At 48.2% G+C, this 18560-nt stretch overlaps 1 protein-coding gene across 3 annotated transcripts in view; it reads right to left on the reverse strand.

Annotated features, from left to right (window-relative positions):
• Nucleotides 1-18560, reverse strand: part of LOC145722727 (uncharacterized) — a 184865-nt gene that overhangs the window by 115499 nt on the left and 50806 nt on the right. Inside the window, exons 1-3 of one of the 3 annotated variants that reach the window (XR_014147207.1) lie at nucleotides 16032-16096; nucleotides 15656-15751; nucleotides 7-167 (exon numbers count right to left, since the gene is read on the reverse strand). Coding sequence is in view for 1 of the 3 variants with exons in the window: in XM_081826940.1 (XP_081683066.1) it covers nucleotides 15746-15751 (6 nt within the window). In the remaining 2 variants the exon portion in view is untranslated. Of the gene's footprint in view, nucleotides 1-6; nucleotides 168-15655; nucleotides 15752-16031; nucleotides 16097-18560 lie in introns of those variants that run through there. The other 2 variants (XR_014147206.1, XM_081826940.1) reach the window with 2 other exon arrangements.

The raw sequence follows: 18560 nt of genomic DNA on the forward strand, positions 1-18560 counted from the left end.
GGTTCCCGAGCTTCCTAGTATGTCAGAGCAGCTAGCTGGGCGTCTCCCCTTGTCCGTGGCTCTCAAAACACATGCCGGTGCAGGTCGCCAATGTCACAGATACGTATTTTTAACCACGCAGGGAATCCAATGTCCCAATTTATCTCACACGCACACATATGCACTTACTACCAAAGAGAAGAGATTATAAATGCAGGTTAAAGCTAGTCATGGAAAGTGCCCTGGCAAGCGGCAACCCAAGGCACAAAGAGCGTTCTGTGGGCGCCCTGTGCTATGGTCCCCCTGCAGTCCCCAAGCAGCAACCCTTGACAGTGTAGATCCGCGCCTTCTTCCCCAGAGTGGCTGCCTTCCCAGCCCGCCTGCCGCCTCCTTCTTCCGCAGCGGCCATGGAGGACCTGCCGCTGAAGGACGGCGACCAGGCGAACTCGAGCGTCCAGAGGAGGCCGGGAATCCAGCCCCCGCCTTCGCGGGGGCTCAGCCGGCAGGCAGGAGGTCGCAGAGCTGCACCCAGCACTCCGGCCTCGCCCCACCGGCGGAGCCCCAGGCGAGCCACTGCTGGGGAGCTGCCCCTGGTCCACTGGGCTTCGTTACAGGAAAACAAAACACCGGCCTGTTCAGGGTCTGCCCGGCGCATTGCGGGGAGGAAGCTATAAAAACTGCCAACATGGGTTACCGCAAGCGTTTTCCTTCTCAAATACGCCGGGAGGGAGGCACTGCCTTTCTTCCTCGCCCCCGCTTTCCACCTTTTCGGAAAAGACTTTCTGGGCCCCGACGGTGTGTGTTGACGTCCTGGCCGCTTGGCCGTTCCGGCGCAAGAGCGATTCCCCCTCCCCGCCATTCCAGGTGGCCCCTGTTCCGGCCCGCTGCCCGCAACGTGCGCTTCCAGACCACACGGCCCACTGGCTTCTCGAAGTCTGGCTCCGAAACCAAATAAAAAGCTTTTCATTTACACTCCAGTTTATGTGCAGCAGCTCAAAAGCCTTATTTCCATGTCTTACACAGTTCCCACCTGAATAAATTCCTTTTAAGTGCCACTTTTCCATTTGTGGATTAGGAAGCCGAGAGGAGGTCTGAGGGCTACCCCACAGGCCCCTTGGGAGGCTCCAAGCAGGCAGGGGTCAGCGTGTCCCCTCAGCGACCGAGAAGACGGAGCGCTGCCAGGCCCCTGAGCCACGCACGCACACCACGTCCCCCGGCAGCGCGCTCGCAGGCGCCCCCTCACCTCGGCCCCCCGCCTGCAGCCAGCGCTCAGGCGTCCTCGTGGTTGAACGCACCGCACCTCCACCCCTGACTTCTGTCCCAGCGCAGGAGGTGCTCGGCGTGGATCCTCTGGGGATGAACCCGGGACAATACCTGGGGAGGGGGCTACTGACCGAACGGGGGGACGAAGCATCGAGTGCTTACCGCAGCGACGGGCACAGAGAAACCGCGTCCGACAGCACCGTCATCACCCAAATTCGTTGTTCAACGTGCGAAGCCCGTGTTCCACGCGAGGTGTTGGGTATAAGCACGACAGACACGGTCCCTGGCCCGAGGAGCTCACGGTCTGGGGATACAACAGACCAACAGCCCTACCCTGTGTGCGGACTGCCACAAGAGCCTTGTGCACCCGTGGTGCAGACGGGGAAAGGAGCGGCTAACTCCTCCCTGAGATCTGGAAATAGTGATTACCGCAAATGGTGAGAAGGCCAGTGGCATCTGGTAGCTTCCAGCCTGACCTCATTTCCCACCTCTGCCTCCCCCCACTCCCGTGGGCCTTCTTGCTGTACCCGGGTCAGTTCCACCCCCCGGGGGGCCTCTGCCTGGAATGCCCCCTACAACATTCTCATGATTGGCACCCTTACTTCACCAGGGTCTCTGCTTACGTGTCCCCTTCCTGGTCACCCCAAAACACTCCTCTATCCCATTCCACTGCTTTATTGTTCTTCATTCCCCAAGACTGCATTCAAATCTATGTGCTTACATGTTTCCTGTCTGTCCTCCCCACTAGAATATGACCCCTGTGAGTTTGTTTGTGTGTCACTGTAACCTCTGAACCTAAAACGGTGCCAGAATCAACAAATTATTAATGAGCCACAGATAGAAGGTCGGGACATTGAGAGTCCCTCCTGCTCCAGCAGGAACTCTGGACCCTGCCCACGTCTGCCAGGCTGGGTTCCCTCAGGAGGTCCCACTAGGCCCAAATGAGCCCCTATTCTGGTCTCTCCTTTTGGCCCATCACTAGGAAGAGTGGAATTGGAACCACTCTGGGAACACCGTACCCAGCCAGTCTTCTCCTTGTCCTGCCAATCTTCAGTGGTTACGTTTCTGATAAACAGCTCCCAGCAACACATGCCAGGACTAACAAGCAACACCAAAGGTCACTCCTATGTCTGACTGACTTGCCCTCTAGAGTCTGCCCTTCCCAAGGACCAACAAGGAGATCAAGTGAATGAGAAAGGGCCCAGCAACCCCCATATAAACGACAGCTGCCACCACTGACTGAATGCTCATCGCCCCCAGGGCCTGTGCCAAGGTTCTGCAGACCTTCTCTCATGACATCCTCACACACTCCCTTGGAATAGTTACAGCTCCCTCATTTTACAGAGGAAGAACCAAAGATCACAGAGGTTAAGTCACTTCCCATGCTCACACAGCTAAGTACTATCATTGTCAGGATTTGAACCCCAGTCTGTCTGATTCCAAAGGCCATGCCATTACCCACTATATCCCTGTGCCTCAGCACTGCCCCAAACATTCTCCCCTACTGTGACTCTGCCTCCCTGGTCACCAACAGTGCCCGACAGGGCAGAGGGCCTGGGCTCTGGGCCAGACTGGCCTGGGCTCAAATCCCTGCCTTGACACTTCCTGTGTGTTTTAGAGCAGGTAGTTACCTTCTCAAAGCTTCAATTCCATCTGCACAGTAGGGTGAAGGATACCTACCTGAGATGGGAAGTGTGACCAAAACACCCATCAGGTGCACAGCAAACACTGCACAGCCAGTGAGAAGTATCTCGGGGGGTGGGGGGGCGCCTGGGTGGCTCAGTCGGTTAAGCATCTCCCTCCAGCTCAGGTCGTGATCCCAGGGTCCTGGGATTGAGCCCCATATCAGGCTCCCTCCCTCTGCCTGCCGCTCTGCCTGCCGCTCTGCCTACTTGTGCTCTCTCCCTCTCTGTGTCAAAATAAATAAATAAAAACCTTTATTAAAAAAAAGAGAGAGAGAGAGAAGCATCTCGGGACCAAGTCTCTATTGGCCACAGCAAGCCTCGCACTTCTCCCAGCTGGGTCCTGCCTAGTGGTCACTGAGGTCTGGATCAGAGGCTCCCTCTCTGCCTCACAGGAGAGCCCTGCCCCACCAAGAGAGCACAGTGCACACGGTCCACCAGCACCGACTAAGTGCCAAACCCATTTAAGTACATGAGCTCTCATCTCTCGTTGCATGTCAGTATCACCCATGGACAAATTACAGAATTTATTAAACCAATGTGCTCAACATCTCACAGCTGGGGCAGGGATTTGAACCCAGGCCTGCCTGACACCAGGCTACCTTCCATGCTGACGCTTCAACATACCCACTCAGGGACCAGTGCTAGACACTGTAGAAATTTTACCTTTCAATAGGAAACTATGGCACAGTCCTGTGGGTATCAAATTCTGGTCTGGTTCACTGTCCTTGAGCTATTTATCACCTCTTAGTAAAATGACTTTTTATTTTGTTACCTACCTGTCAACTGGACTACATCCTGCCATCTTGCACATTTTCTCACTCCTCAGCAAGTTCTCAATTGTTGTTTCCCATTTTTCTCCCATTCTCCTGACCTGGCTTCACTGAGAACTACAACCTGACTACTGACTTCCTCATGGAACTCCAGGGGGGTCGTAGCCCACCCTCCCTGCCAAGATCTAAAGAAGCCCGGCAGGCTGAAGCTGGACGACCTGATAAAAACTTCAAAGGACTCCTCGCCACTGCAGACCCTGAGTCCCCCTCTGTTCAACAGTTTGCACCATCCAGCAAATGTCCTCTATCACAAGGCCCAACAGATGGCTCTGCTGATACTCAATGAACAAAAGGCAATGGAACAAGAAATGAACTTAGATCATTCTAAGGAAAGAATGGGGTCTCTTTCTGTCCTTGAACACAGGAGGGACAGACCAAAATCTCTTCTTGATCAAACTTGAGTCAGGCTTCTCTGACCCCTCTTCACCACCAGGCCTCGACTTGCCCCTCATCCCTCCGGGCCTGCACAGCCCAGTCTTGGCCAGAATCTGCTCCACTGGTTTAGAGAGGATCCCCTACTTCGATGTGTTAAGTCCTCCCTACCCTTGAGATCTCCTCTTAGCCATTCTGCATCCACTGAGCCTCTCATTCTGTTCTTTGGCGAGCAATCCCCACTTGTCCTTGTTGTATTCAGAGCTGAGCCCCAGCTCTCTTTCCTCCTGCAATACCCTTTTTGTGAGAGCCCTGAATAAAATCTGCCTTATTGTAACCAGTGTCAGAATAATTTTCTTCAACAATATACTAAGGCTTGCTTCAAGGGAGAAGGCTTCCCCTTCATGAAAATTCTCCATTCACATCCCAGTCAAATAGCACCCCCAGATCTCCTCCAAGAGCCTCCTCTCTCTCTTCCTGACCGCAAGCAAACCTATAGCAACAACTGCATTGGTTTTCCCGTCACCAGCCTGGGGATCTTTGTCTCTCACGGGCTGGCTGCCAGCCCCTGGCTTCACGACAGTCCATTCACGCAGAGAACACAGCTATGAAAATACAGAAATGCATTTCCCATCTGGAAACGCCTCAGAGCTAAGTAGTATGTGGGATGTGACGGTGTTCGTCTACCAGCACAAGAGTGAGGGTAAGAGCAACACTACTGACATGAGGAGACTGCTAGGAGACAGCCAGTGCGTCAGCAAGAGCTAAATTTAGCAACTGAAGCCTCGAACTTCACTCTTTCAGGAAAAAGAGCAGCAGGAGAATGTATGAACATATTTATATGAAAGAACCTTTGAGAGGTGGAGAGAATCCACATCCTAAGTGACCTGCTGCTACTTCTCGCAGAATGAGGGTGGAGAAGGAGCTCTCCTGGGGAGCCTGGCCCCAGGTCAGGGGAAGGGCTCCACCGCCCTTGCCCAAGGAACTAAATCCCCCCCAGCGGAACATCCCTTTGGACCCCACAGTACATAGTACTAGGGAAGTACAAAGGAAGCTGCAGGAGACTGGAAAATTCAAATGTTAATTGCTGGGGACAAAGGGAACAGGCGCATTTTGAAAAACTGGAACTTCTGGAAAAACCTGTAACAGCTTTCAAATAGATTTTGCTTTCTAGTAGAGTGGCTTCTATAAAAACACTCATCTAGGCACCAAATGCCTACAGGGAGGCTTTGGAAGCCTGGGAAAAAAGACACAGAAGCCCAGGCAATTCAAAGTGGTGCTGGAGGGCGCCTGGGTGGCTCAGTGGGTTAAGCATCTGCCTTCGGCTCAGGTCATGATCCCAGGGTCCTGGGATCGAGCCCCACATCGGGCTCCCTGCTCTGCGGGGAGCCTGCTTCTCCCTCTCCCCCTCCCCCTGCTGGTGTTCCCTCTCTCGTTGTCTCTCTCTCTGTCAAATAAGTAAATAAAATCTTTAAAAAAAAAAAAAAAAAAAAAAAGTGGTGCTGGAGCTCAGGCCCCAGCCCTGCAGGTAGCCAGCTCTGTGGGGTTGAGCCAGGTAGCCCCTCCAGGCTAAACACCACTGTCTGTGAACCCAAGGCTGTGCTTAGGACATTTTCACACCCTCAGATACTATATAGTTCTGGATGTATACTGCATAGAAAAGGGGGTGGGCAGCATCGGATCCCTCCCCCAACCCCGCAGCCCGCTCCAATCAAGCATTCTACCTTGACCTCAATAAAAGATCTATTATTAAAACATTTCACCACACTCTTAAAAATGTACTGGTGCCCACAAAGGGCTAATATTTTTACTATAAACAGAGTCCTTATAAATCAGTAAAAAAAAAATATAAGCACTCCAACAGGAAAATGAATAAAGGGTGTGAAGAGCAATTCACACACACACAACCAAACACACAAATAGCTATTAATTCTATGAAAAAAAAAAAAAGTTCAGCCTTACTGTAACCAGAAAAAGGGCATATTAAAATAAAATTGAAAGAACTTTTCTCACATATCAATTAGCAAGTTCCTAAAAATCCAGTAATACCCAGCAAGGGCCAGATTCTGAGAATTCTGAAGCCCTATGCACCACCTAATTTATCACAGGTAACCTGACCAGATAAAGACAAAAATTCTTAAGTGGATATCCCATTTGACCTTCCCTACCATTCTAAAGCTCTGTCCTACAAAATTATTTAAGGATGGACATAAAGAGGGGCGCCTGGGTGGCTCAGTGGGTTAAGCATCTGCCTTCGGCTCAGGTCATGATCCCAGGATCCTGGGATCGAGCCCTGCATTGGGCTCCCCACTGAGTGGGGAGTCTGCTTCTCCCTCTGCCTGTCGCTCCCCCTGCTTGTGCTCTCTCTCTCTCTGACAATATTAAAAAAAAAAAGGTATCCTTAAGATATCTGTAAGGATTTAACCACAATATTGTTTTATAATCCTAAAAATTTAGAAAGTCTTCTACCTAATAAAAGGAATACATCTAAATGGTGGAATGTAACAATTTAAAAAATCAAGCTGTAAAAAAGTTCTAAAAATATATAGGAAAATGTTTCTATCATACATTAAGTGAAAAAACACAGATTCTAAATCTATATATACAGTAGAGTCCAATTTTATTTATAGTTTCTCTCATATATTTAAAAATACACATAGGCACACTGAAATCAATACTGGAAAGAAATAGACAAAAATGCTGCCCGTGTTATCTCTGGAGGTATCATGATCATGGGTGGTACTTCCTTGTATGTACTATGCTCTTTTTTAAAAATTCTTAAACAGAGAAGTCATTACTTTGTATTCAGAAAAACTCTACATTATTTTGAAAAAGAAACAGATTTTTGAAAAGTGGGTCTTTCCTTCTTTCCAATACGTGAAAGGCACTGAACAACTCCAGCCAGAAGCCTGCCCCAGCCCCCTTGCTCAGGCTAGCATTCAGAAATCTCCTTCCACATCCCTATCTCTGACCCCTAAGGAACTCTCAGTCCCTAGGCCCTACTTTTATGCTTCCCCTCACCCTCTTTTACTCAAAATGATCTGTCATCTGCCATTCATGCAAAGGTCAGATCAAAGCCCAAGTCCACAACAGACACTGAGGGATTCTCCAGTCCTTGTCTATCCTAGCCTTTTACCTTCAAGCAAATGAAGCTATAGAGTGCTGATGGTTTTCATGAGAGTGTCACCAAAGGAGGCTGTTCCCTCCGCTGAGCCTCTCAGAACCCCTGAAGTGAACAGCCATCAGCACTGAGGTTTACCAAGTTGAAGGCAAGAGCCTGGAGCTAGCTTATAGTCCAGGGCTTCCCCAATCCCTCTGCCTGCTGACTCCAGGCCCTCCTCAGCCAGCCAGGGAACCCCTGCTGGGAGGAGATGCCACCCTAGTGTCCCCAGCCCCACTTGGCCAGGGGCATGCCTGTCTGCCCACCCTTCAGTCTCCCTCATTCATCCCCATCTCAACCCTCTGTCCCCTCTCCTGCTTCCGTAATAAAAAGGTTCAGGGAAATTAGAACTTCCTCTCACAACTCATTAGTTTAATTAAAATGGTCTAATCTTCTGCTGTCCTAATTCTCATTTTCAGCCAGAATACTGTAAGTCAGAACTTGCTCAGCTGTGATTGATAGAAGCCACCAAAGTCAGCCTGGCTTAAGTGGGGGGAAAAATGGAATTCATTAGCTCGTGTCATTGGGGAGTCCAGGGTGCACACCTAGCTTCAGGCATGGCTAGATCCAGGGGCTCAAATACCAGTGCTCTATCAGTCCTGCTTTCTCCATTTGGTGAGCAAGATATCCACTAAAAGCCTCACACTCACGTCCTACCGATTTCAGCAAAAATAGGCCACCACCTTCCTCATAGAGCTCTGGCAGCAAAGTGCTGGAGAGAACTCAACTGGCTCAGATCACATGACCACTCCTAGGGACACAGGGCAGAGGTCAGCCCCACCCAACACAGGAAAAGGTGTTCTCTTCCTAAAAGGGAGTGGGAGATCCTGAGAACGACATCAACAACAGATTTCCACCTAAACAAATCTCTCTCACTTTAAGAACAAGTCCATTTCTTGGCACAAGCATTCACTGGCAGCAGTAAGCCTGAGTGACACCATGGGGCTGCGGTCACGTTGCCACCAGGCAGAGTGAATTATTAGCTAACTCTCACAAGAAGTGCTCCAATACTATAACAGAAGTCCAGATGAGAACAGGGCATGTTTTAGTTAAGTTTACTGAGGTGTGATTTACGTACAGAATTCACCCCTTTTACTGAAGAGCTCTATCAATTTTCATAAAAGCACAGAGTTGTGTAACCACCACCACAGTCCAGACAGAGAACATTTCCATCACCCCAAACAGTTGCTTTGTGCCAACCAACCCCTGCCTCCATTCCCAGCCCCGGCAACCTCTGATTTGTTTGACGTCCTTATAACAGTGCCTTTTCTAGAATATCATGAAATTATTCAGTGTGTAGCCTTTTGAGTCTGGCTTCTTTCACTTATCACAATGCTTTTGAGATTTATCTATGTTGGTGTACATATCATTAGTTCATTCCTTTCTTCGTTGAGCATTACAGATATATATACACACACCCCAAAATTTTTAAAAATTCACCTATTAAAAAGCTTGATCTAAAATACTGATAAGATGGGGGTGCGTGGGTGGCTCAGATGGTTAAGCATCTGCCTTCGGCTCGGGTCATGATCCCAGGGTCCTGGGATGGAGCCCCATGTCCAGCTCCTGGCTCAGCAGGGAGCCTGCTTCTCCCTCTGCCTCTCCCCCTGCTCGTGCTCTCTCTCTCTGTATCTCTGTGTCTCGAATGAATAAATAAAATCTTTAAAAAATAAAATAAAATAAAATACTGATAAGATGTATAATTTTATGTATCACTTCAACAGATGTTTAAGTTTCCTCTGTGTGCCTAGGAACGGGGGTTATATCAGTAAGCGAGATAAAGTACCCCTGTGGTGTTTTCATTTTAAAGCAAAGAGACAAAATAAATGTTTATCAGGTGGTGAGAAATGACAGGAGGCAACACAGAACAGTACAAAAGATGGAGGGGGTGGCACTGTTGTAAAAAGGTGGTCAGGGGAGTGCCTGGGTGGCTCAGATGGTTAAGAGTCTGCCTTTAGCTCAGGTCATGATCCCAGGGTCCTGGGATTGAGTCCCACATCGGGCTCCCTGCTCAGTGGGGAGCCTGCTTCTCCCTCTCCCTCTGCCATTTCCTCCACTTTTGCTCTCTGGCTCTGTCTTTCTGTCAAATAGATAAATAAAATCTTTTAAAAATTAAAAAAAAAATTTTTTTAATAAAATTTTTTTTAAAAGGTGGTCAGGGAACACCTCTGAGGGATCCAGAGGGAACAAAGAACCAGAAGCCCTGAGGTGACTTACACCAAGAACATTCCAGGCAGAAGGAACCAGCAGAGCAGAGGCCTGGGGCTCACTGAGCTGGGAGTGTTTGAGGAGCAGCAAGCTGACCAGAGGCTGCAGTACACACAGCAAGGGTGGGAGCTGAAATGGGAGGGAAGGCAGAGCCTCACAAACGTAGGTAAGGCCTTTGGGTTTCACCCAAGTGAGGCGGGAAATGATTGAATCCAGATGCCCCATACCATTTGCCTTCTCCACACAGACGTTCAGGTGGCTGGGACCTCGGGAGATGGTTGCACAGCCTCTAAGTAACAGCAACAACAAACCCAGTCTGCACACCCACCACCACTTCATAGAGGAGACCTCCTGGGACCTGGGACACCACCTCACTATCATCCTCGGCCTCCCAGCAGGACCAGCCAAATAATTTCCCAGCTCCACGTAAGGTCACCAGATAAAATACAGTGGAATCTGAATTTCAGATGCACAATGAATAATTTTTAATATAAGTGTGTCCCAGATATTACAAGGGATATATTTATACAAAAAAAAATGAAAACGAGGGGCTCTTCATTCAATAAGTAAGAATTCCAAGACAGTGGCAGCAGAGCATTGAAGCAGGAAACCCTTCTAAGTACAGGGACATGCATGGCTATGCTGGATGAAGCTGCACAGTGGAGCTGCTCCCCCTCTCCCCAGACAGCCCTCTTGTCTCCATGGGAGACAATTCAGAGCTCAGCCTTCCTAAACATCTGACCTACTGCCTCCTCTTTCCGCTGCCTTACAGAGCAAACCATCCAAATGGAAACTCAAATTCTTGGTCCCACACACGCTCCCACATGTGCATCCTCCTTGCCTTTTCCCCACCTGCTCCAATGGGAACCACATCCTTCCCTCAGACAGAGTACCCTCCCCATCTGAGCCCTAGATCCCACCCCCTCCTGCCCCCACAGGTGCTTGCACTATTTGTTACCCACCTCTTCTCTGTCTCTGCAACTTCTGGTCTACCAGAAATCTACTTCTCACCAGCAATTCAACAGGCCCAAGTCTTTCCTGTGTCTTTGTTTTGTTTTGTTTTGTGTGTTTTTTTTAAACCTTCCTTGGATCCTCCCATAGCTCTATAGCTACCACCCCTTCCATCCAAACCCCCCTACTCTGCCACATCCCAGTGTCCTGTCAACTTCCTGCTACCAAGTTGTGGCACTCTATGGCACACCCCTCACTACAATCTGTCAATTACCACGGTACCCATTTCTCAGGGCTTACCTTTCCCTCATTAAAGTCATCTTTCCTTGGCTTTAGTAACACCAAATTCTCCTGAATTCTTCTATTTGAGGCAGCAACTTCCCAGTTTCCTCTGTGGGCCCCCTTTTCTTATACACTGGGATTCTGAGGCTTGTCCTACACTCCCTATTCACATGTTGCACATTCACCCACAGTGGAATCCGAAGGTTGTACATGAAGAAGCCCCACATCTCTCTAGCATAGACTTCTATCCTGAGTTGCAGACTCTAAAGTCTACAGGACAGCTCTACTATATGTCCTTGAACTTGACATGTGGGACATCAGACTTAAAAAAAAAAAAAAAATTGGACACATTCTCCTCTCCCCTCTCCCCCCGCACCACCTCCTGTTTTCTGTATCTGAATGGCAGGTCACCAACCCATTTCTAAGCCACAAATTCAGGTGTTATCCTTGATTCTTCCTTCTCCTTCCACTTTTATATCACCAAATCTTATCAATTTTGCTTTCTAAATACCTTTTGATCGCACACATACCCTTCTCCCTGCCCCCCTGTTTCAGTTACCACTATGTCAGCCGCACTAGAGTCTTTCAACAACCTCCTAGCCCGTGCCTCTTTCTAATCTTGGCACCTCCAGTCTCCACCCAGCAGCCCTAGCTGCATCTGTTCTCCAGCCTCATCCCCCGGTGCTCCCCTTCACACAGTATGGCTCAAGGTTCCCATGATATCTTTCACTTCTCAGCTAGACCATGCCATCTCTTGCCTCCCTCTGGGCTTTTTGCACCTGCTGTTTCCTCTGCCTGGAATGCTCCTTCCAGCCCTCTTTACTGCCTCACTCCCTCAACAAGGCTAACTCCTGCTCAACAGCCAGGGGAAGCAGTAAGGACAGTGGTCAAGACATATTCGAAGTAAGAAAAAAAAAAAAAAAAAGACATATTCCAAGTCAGCCTTCCTGAGTTCAACCACAGTTCCACCTCTTTCCAGGTGTGTGACTTTAACCTTCCCAAGCTTCAATTTCCCTTTCAGAAAAATGAAAATAATAATTGAGGACACATCATTGGTTGAGTACCCAGCTATCTCTCTTCTTCTTCACTAACAGAACCCCAGTTTCTTTCAGAGGCCGCATGCTTATTCTAGGGAATCCATCATGATTGGTTTAAGTAAATTATAGAAACCCACCTTCCTTTTGCCAGTGATTAATCCTGACCAATACAACTTAAAAAGAAGTTGGCTGAGGACTTCCCGAAACACAGTACTACCCTTAGAACCAGGCAAGAGAGGTCCCTTCCCTGAGCCCCATGCTTTAGAGGGTCTCATCTATCACAAACACACACGTAAAAGCTAAAGAACACACGGGCACCTCTGTCCCTGAGGGTCACACAGCACGACTTATAACCCTCAGCATCTGCTGTGATGACCAACACTGTTCAGATGCCAGACCAACACTTCCCATCTCTTGCCCTACATTCTCAAAAAAAGGTAGCTGCCCTCCAAATGAGAAGGTTGTGGATTGTGCTTTGGCCACCACCAGAGACCAACACTGCTATGACTGTAAGGAAGACCTGAGTGGCAGGAGCCTTCACAGAAGAGAGAAGACAAATGAACCTGTTGGGTCCTTCCTCTCAGCACAAAGGCAGCACATTCTTGCAAAACAAAGTATAGAAACTCAGGAGTCCTGAATATCCATTTTCTTGCTTCTGTTCCTATTCAGGGTTCCAGAGGTACTCACACATCAGAGCTATAGTAATGTCAGCTGCAAACGGCGGTTGAGGAACACTTTGCAAAATTACATCCTATTGCATATATGCATGTCATACATGCACATACTCCTCCTCCCACACTCATATGAAACAGAGCATGCATGAAACATAATACTAATTCTTTATTTTGCAAATGAAATGGACATTGAGCACTATAACTGCAGATATTAAATTCTTAAAAAAAACTCAGATTTAACTTTCAAAAATTTGAAATGGCTTCTTAGCTTTAAAATAATTTTGATTACAATTTTAACACTAATTGTAAATTTTATTTTGCTTTTTACTTTTCATCGATAAATGTGAACATTTTAGAAGAAAAACAGCTTGCTAAAAAAGATAATTTACATATTATCTCATTTGAATATAATGGCATAATTTTGCATAAAGTTAAAGTCTCTCTTTTTTTTAAATCTTTTTTTTTTAAAGATTTTATTTATTTATTTATTTATTTGTGAGAGAGAATGAGAGAGAGAGAGAGCATGAGATGGGGGAGGGTCAGAGGGAGAAGCAGACTCCCCGCTGAGCAGGGAGCCGGATGCGGGACTTGATCCCGGGACTCCAGGATCATGACCTGAGTCGAAGGCAGTCGCTTAACCAACTGAGCCACCCAGGCGCCCCAAGTTAAAGTCTCTTATGCTTGCATTTAAAAACCAGCATTTCACAATATAAACGGTAAAAGTTGTGGTCACAATTTAATATTGTAATTTCTTTTCTTAGAATATTAAGTAGCAAATAAATTGCCATAGTCAAAAGAAAGATTACAAAGAAAGTAAAAAAGCTTTACATTTTAGTACCTTAAACGGCACTTTTTTCCCCGCTTTCTAAACCAGGAATCCTGCATTTTCATTTGCACTGGACCCCATAAATTACGTAGCCACCCCTGATGGTGGAGTAGAAAGAGAACAAGCATCTGAGTCCTTGATGTCATTGGTGAGCCCCTGCCAACCTGTGGACCACCAACCTCATATTTCTTTTTTTGTCCACAATAAACGCCATCGTGACTAAAGCCACTGTTACAAAAGGTTTCTCTTACTTGCAACCAAAAGCACCCCTAACCACTAAACTGCTACCCAGCCCAGGGTTGTTCTGAGGATGAAATGAGGTAAGTCCAGTGACCAGCCAACAGGTCATTTTTGAGCACGGAGTACGAGCGGGCACCACTCTAGTGGTGGAGGTGCCGCAGCCACGCTGGGCACGTCACGGGTTTCCATAGGACTCAACACCCCCACACAGTACTTTTCAGAGTAAAAGAGGGAACAAATAAAAGTGATGTCAGGACTAGGGGCGCCTGGGTGGCTCAGTCGTTAAACGTCTGCCTTCAGCCCAGGTCATGATCCCAGGGTCCTGGGATCGAGCCCCACATTGGGCTCCCTGCTCAGCGGGAAGCCTGCTTCTCCCTCTCCCACTCCCCCTGCTTGTGTTCCCTCTCTCGCTGTCTCTCTCGCTGTCAAAAAATAAAAATAAAAATAAAAAAAGTGATGTCAGGACTAAAGGACAGTACCAGGCCAACTTATTAATAAGAGTAAACACTCGACAAATGTTGGCTCTTCTTATTCATGGATTAACTTAAACATCACTTCTCCAGGAAGGCATTCCCAGTTCCCCAAGTCTGCATGACAGACCCACAGCACCCTTTGTGTCCTCTAACACAGCAATTCCCACAGACTGTAGCTCCAGAGCCTTTGACGAAGCCATCCACCGCACCGGACTATAGTTCCAACAAGATGGGTACTCTGTCTGTCCCATCCTCTGTTGTATCCCCAGGGTCTCACAAATAGCAGGCACTCAATTAATACTTGCTAACTGAAATTATTTGGTCTCCTTCTGTATATGCTTGCCTAACCCTGGTGATTCCACCGTGAATTAAATGCTCCTATATGGGCATTTGGGTTCTGGGGAAACAAGACCTGTATTTTATTCACTGATGCGTCCTCTGAAGTCCTAACTGCAGTGCCCAGTAGGTAATGGTACTCAAGCAGTATGTGCTGCTCTTCCAGAATCCTCTCCAATGGCCAGACCACGTCTGTGGGGAGGTGAACAACAGGCAGGGAGGCAGGACCTACTGCTCTCATCGCATATCATCTACCACATTATCTAGTTCTAGAAGTTGAGAATGAAGAATCAAGATGGGAGATCCCATTCTAGGCACATGGGCCATATTTCTCTCCTGTCAACTAATTTTTAAATTAGGTCTTTTTTAAAAAAAAAAAAAAAGATTTTATTTATTTATTTGACAGAGAGAGAGACTGAGCACACAAGCAGGGGGGAGCAGCAGAGGGAGAGAGCTTTCCACTCCAGGCTTTCCACTGAGCAGGGAGCCCAATTTGGGACTCAATCCCAGGACCCTGGGATCGTGACCTGAGACAAAGGCAGACGCTTAACTGACTGAGCCATCCAGGTGCCCCTAAATTAGGTCTTTCTTGCCATAGCAAGATGTATCGTACAGGCGGGGAGGAGAGCCCAACATAGTAGCTCTCCCTATCCACCGGGAACCTGAGCTTACAACCATTAGCACCTCCCTCTTCCCCTTCCCGAATCAGCTTGCTGGGGCTGTTGACTCAGTAAACCAACTCTCCAGAACATCCTTCAGAAACAGCATGCTAGAGGCAAGCAGTGGACCAGAGCTGGGCACTCACCATCCCCTCCCAAGAATTAAGAGACAGCCCCAACACAGGCTCCAAGGAGTCAGAAAGGAAGGACAATAACGGAAAACACAGAGGCTGCGTGCTCTTCCCTTTTCACATGCAATCACCCCATACTCCCTTTGGGGAACAGATAAAACCACAGCAGGCAGTTCGGCTGGCCCACCCCGGCTAATTACTGCCACCAGACTCCACTGGCAGAACCCTCTTCAGGGTTCAGGGGAAGGGGAACTATACTCTGAACATTCTTCAGCAAAAAGGACCAGCTATGGTTTGGGGACTAATATCACACCAGGCATCTAGCTGCCCACAGCCATGCCAGGGACCCCGCTCTACCAGGGACCCTGCTACAGCCAATCAAGTACACCAGAGCCCACTTTACATCACCACACTCACTATCTTCTCTAAAGCAATCACTCCAACAGAAGGGGGCTAAAAATCATGCAGACATCTGAGCTACTCCCACAAAACACTATCAATTTTGTTTTTCCCATATTGTGTACCCACGATTTCAGAAACACTCCTTACCTTTCACTACTCAGAAAGCTTCTTTCTCCACCTGGTAAGGGATCCTTCATCTTGCTCCCCTCATTAATGTATAAGTCACTGGAACAGCGATTAAACCTAAAATGAAATTTTGAGTTAATTATCTATCTTTAGACTTAGAATTAGCTTCTGTGATCAAAAGTGGATTTTTTTTTCTAGAACCCTGTGGATTTTCTCCCCAGCCCCTGATATCTTACTTTCCTACTCTCTCTTTTAAAAAAAAAAACAAAAAAAAAACATTTAACTTCACTAGGAAAAAAATAAATGAACCATTTCTGGTTGTGGGAGGGGGTAGGGGGAAACAAGCAAATACAGTGAGGTCCCCCTGGCCCCCATCTGTTCCAAATCTTCTCCTCACAGGATGTAATGTCTGAAAAGCAAGAAAAATATTCCTTCCTCTTCCAACATTCAGCAGGATCTTGCATGCAAAGAGAAGAATGTCTGGTTACTCTGTGGGTTTTCATCTGCTTTTTAACTCACATGTTGCCGAATTACACTGGCCCCTCCATCCCATTTCCCCCACTTCCCAAAGAAAAGCAGTGGGATGGCTGGGAGGCAGCAGGGTTCACCACTAGCAAGGAACATCCTGGTTCTGGCAAAGCTCCCTCCCCTCCACCAACCCCTTTGGCACAAAGGATTAGTTCTAAGTCTGGCCAATGACTTCTGCAGAGTTCTTTGCTGAAGACTTGCCAGAGGGATGCCTGGGCCCCCAGAGGAAGTGGGGCCAGCCCCAAGAGTAAAAGGAGTGGGCTCAGAATCCCGAACTTCTTGTTCTGCGCGCTCACCCCCTGCTTCCAGGCACTTTGCGCGGATGTCCACACGAAGCCAACTCCTGGACATCTGAACAGGAAGGATGTTCCCCAGTAGCTCGCAACAGCCGTCACTGATGCCTTTCCAGGACCGGGAGGGCGATATTTATAGGAATGGCAGCCAGCCAAACCAGGGCAGCTCCAACTTTATTTCAACCAGCCCTCCTTGTGTCTTCTGTAGTTCTCCTTCGAGTTAAATGGGGAGCCATTCCTCCCTTTATTGCTTGATTTTTACTCAGGGAAGGAGACTCTCATTAAAATGACTGAAAAGCTGGAACAGGACCCACATGGTCCGCCCCTCCCCCTTGGCTCTCAGTCTTCCTCCCCTGTGCCCCCCAGCCACGTCCACCTCCACCTTCTTGACCTCCCCAGACACTCTCCTTGGTACATGCGCCTTTTTTATACCTGGGCAACACAGAACCCCTTGCAGCCCTCCAGGTGAGCAAAACTCCCTCTTAACCTGGGCTCAGATTATCCTTCCGGCCACTCCCTCATCCTTTCTTATCACATCCTACAAGAAAGACCCTGCAGGGTCTCACCCACCCCCACACACCCCTTCTCTGACCTTCTTTCCTTCCACTTTTCCGCTGCAGACCTCTTCCTCCTCACAGTTGCTCAGACACACCAACCCACCCCTCACGGCCTTCCCACTTGCTGTTTCCTCTTCCTGGGACACTTTCTTCTGGGGTGTTTGAAAGTCTGGCTCTTTGACACCGTTTACATTTCTGCTGGGAAATTACCTTCCTCAAGAGGCCCTGCTAACACTGTCTGATAAAAAGCAGCCCCCATCTCTCTCTAGCTGCTCTCTCCCACGCGTCCTTTATTTTAGTTCGCAGCACCTTTCACCACCACCAAACACTCTCTTTGACCAAACTTCTGTAAGGCTCCTCCGAGCCCTTGTCAACTAGGCCTCCACCTTGGCCAGGCTTCAACAATGAGTCCTGCTAATGAGCCCATAACTCTTGATATCTGCCCAAATTCCTCCACCCCCCACCTCTGATGTTTAACTGCTTGGCCTGCCTTCTGCAAGAATCCTGAGGATTTAACAAGAATTTCCCCACCCTTGATGTCTCCTCCATCCACGGACCCACTTCCACTCATTACAGACGTCCAGCTGTCTTTGTTATATTCAGCGTTGAGCTCACTCTCTTTTCCCTACAGAAACAGTCCTGATCAAGCCTTCCTTACCGTTTTAACCTGTGCCACAAGAAGTTTTCTTCACCACCACCTAACATGTGGTCTTTTCGTTCATCTGTGTCTCCGCACTGGATTGGCAGGGTCTGCACGCGTTCTGCTCTCCAGCAGCCTCCTAGCTTCTAGAGCAGTGTCTGACATCCCACCGACGCTCAACAACTCTTTGTTGAATGAACAAACCTAGCTACTTCCACTTGTCTCTCACTGTCCGTTTACCTGCCGCCTCCTCTGGGAAGTCATTCCTGAATCTTCCAAGGCTTGACCCCGTACCTCACCTAGCAGTGATCCTACTGATCACAAGGGATTAAGTCTCTGGTTTAATATGTATATTAACATGTACATGAATATGTATGTATAATTTGCTACCTATATAATATACTGATATATAGTACAAAGCAGAGCAATCTATCTTGACCATCCACCCTCCTTCCCTTCCACGCCACCCACTTCCAGTGTTTTCTCCATCTATACAGTCCGACACATGTCTGTTTGTGTGTGTCTCCTCCTCCCAGCACATAGACACTGCATGACCCCTAGCAGGGGCTTAATTAAAAAGGGGAGGGGAGGGGCGCCTGGGAGGCTCAGTTGGTTAAGCGACTGCCTTCCGCTCAGGTCATGATCCTGGAATCCCAGGATCAAGTCCAGCATCCGGCTCCCTGCTCAGCAGGAAAGCTGCTTCTCCCTCTGACCCTCCCCCCTCTCGTGCTCTCTCTCTAATAAATAAAATCTTTTAAAAAAATTGAAAATAAAAATAAAAGGGGGAGGGGAGTGCTTGATATCTGAGTGGTGAGTTCAGGCTCCACATTGGGCGTAGAGTTTACTAAAATAAAAAGGGGGAGGAAGAGGAGCAGTGTGGGGCTGAGAGCCAGGTCTCTGCTCTCCAA

The sequence above is a fragment of the Leptonychotes weddellii genome, chromosome 7 (assembly GCF_054177405.1).
Source record: "Leptonychotes weddellii isolate Sample4059 chromosome 7, ASM5417740v2, whole genome shotgun sequence".
Taxonomy (NCBI): domain Eukaryota; kingdom Metazoa; phylum Chordata; class Mammalia; order Carnivora; family Phocidae; genus Leptonychotes; species Leptonychotes weddellii.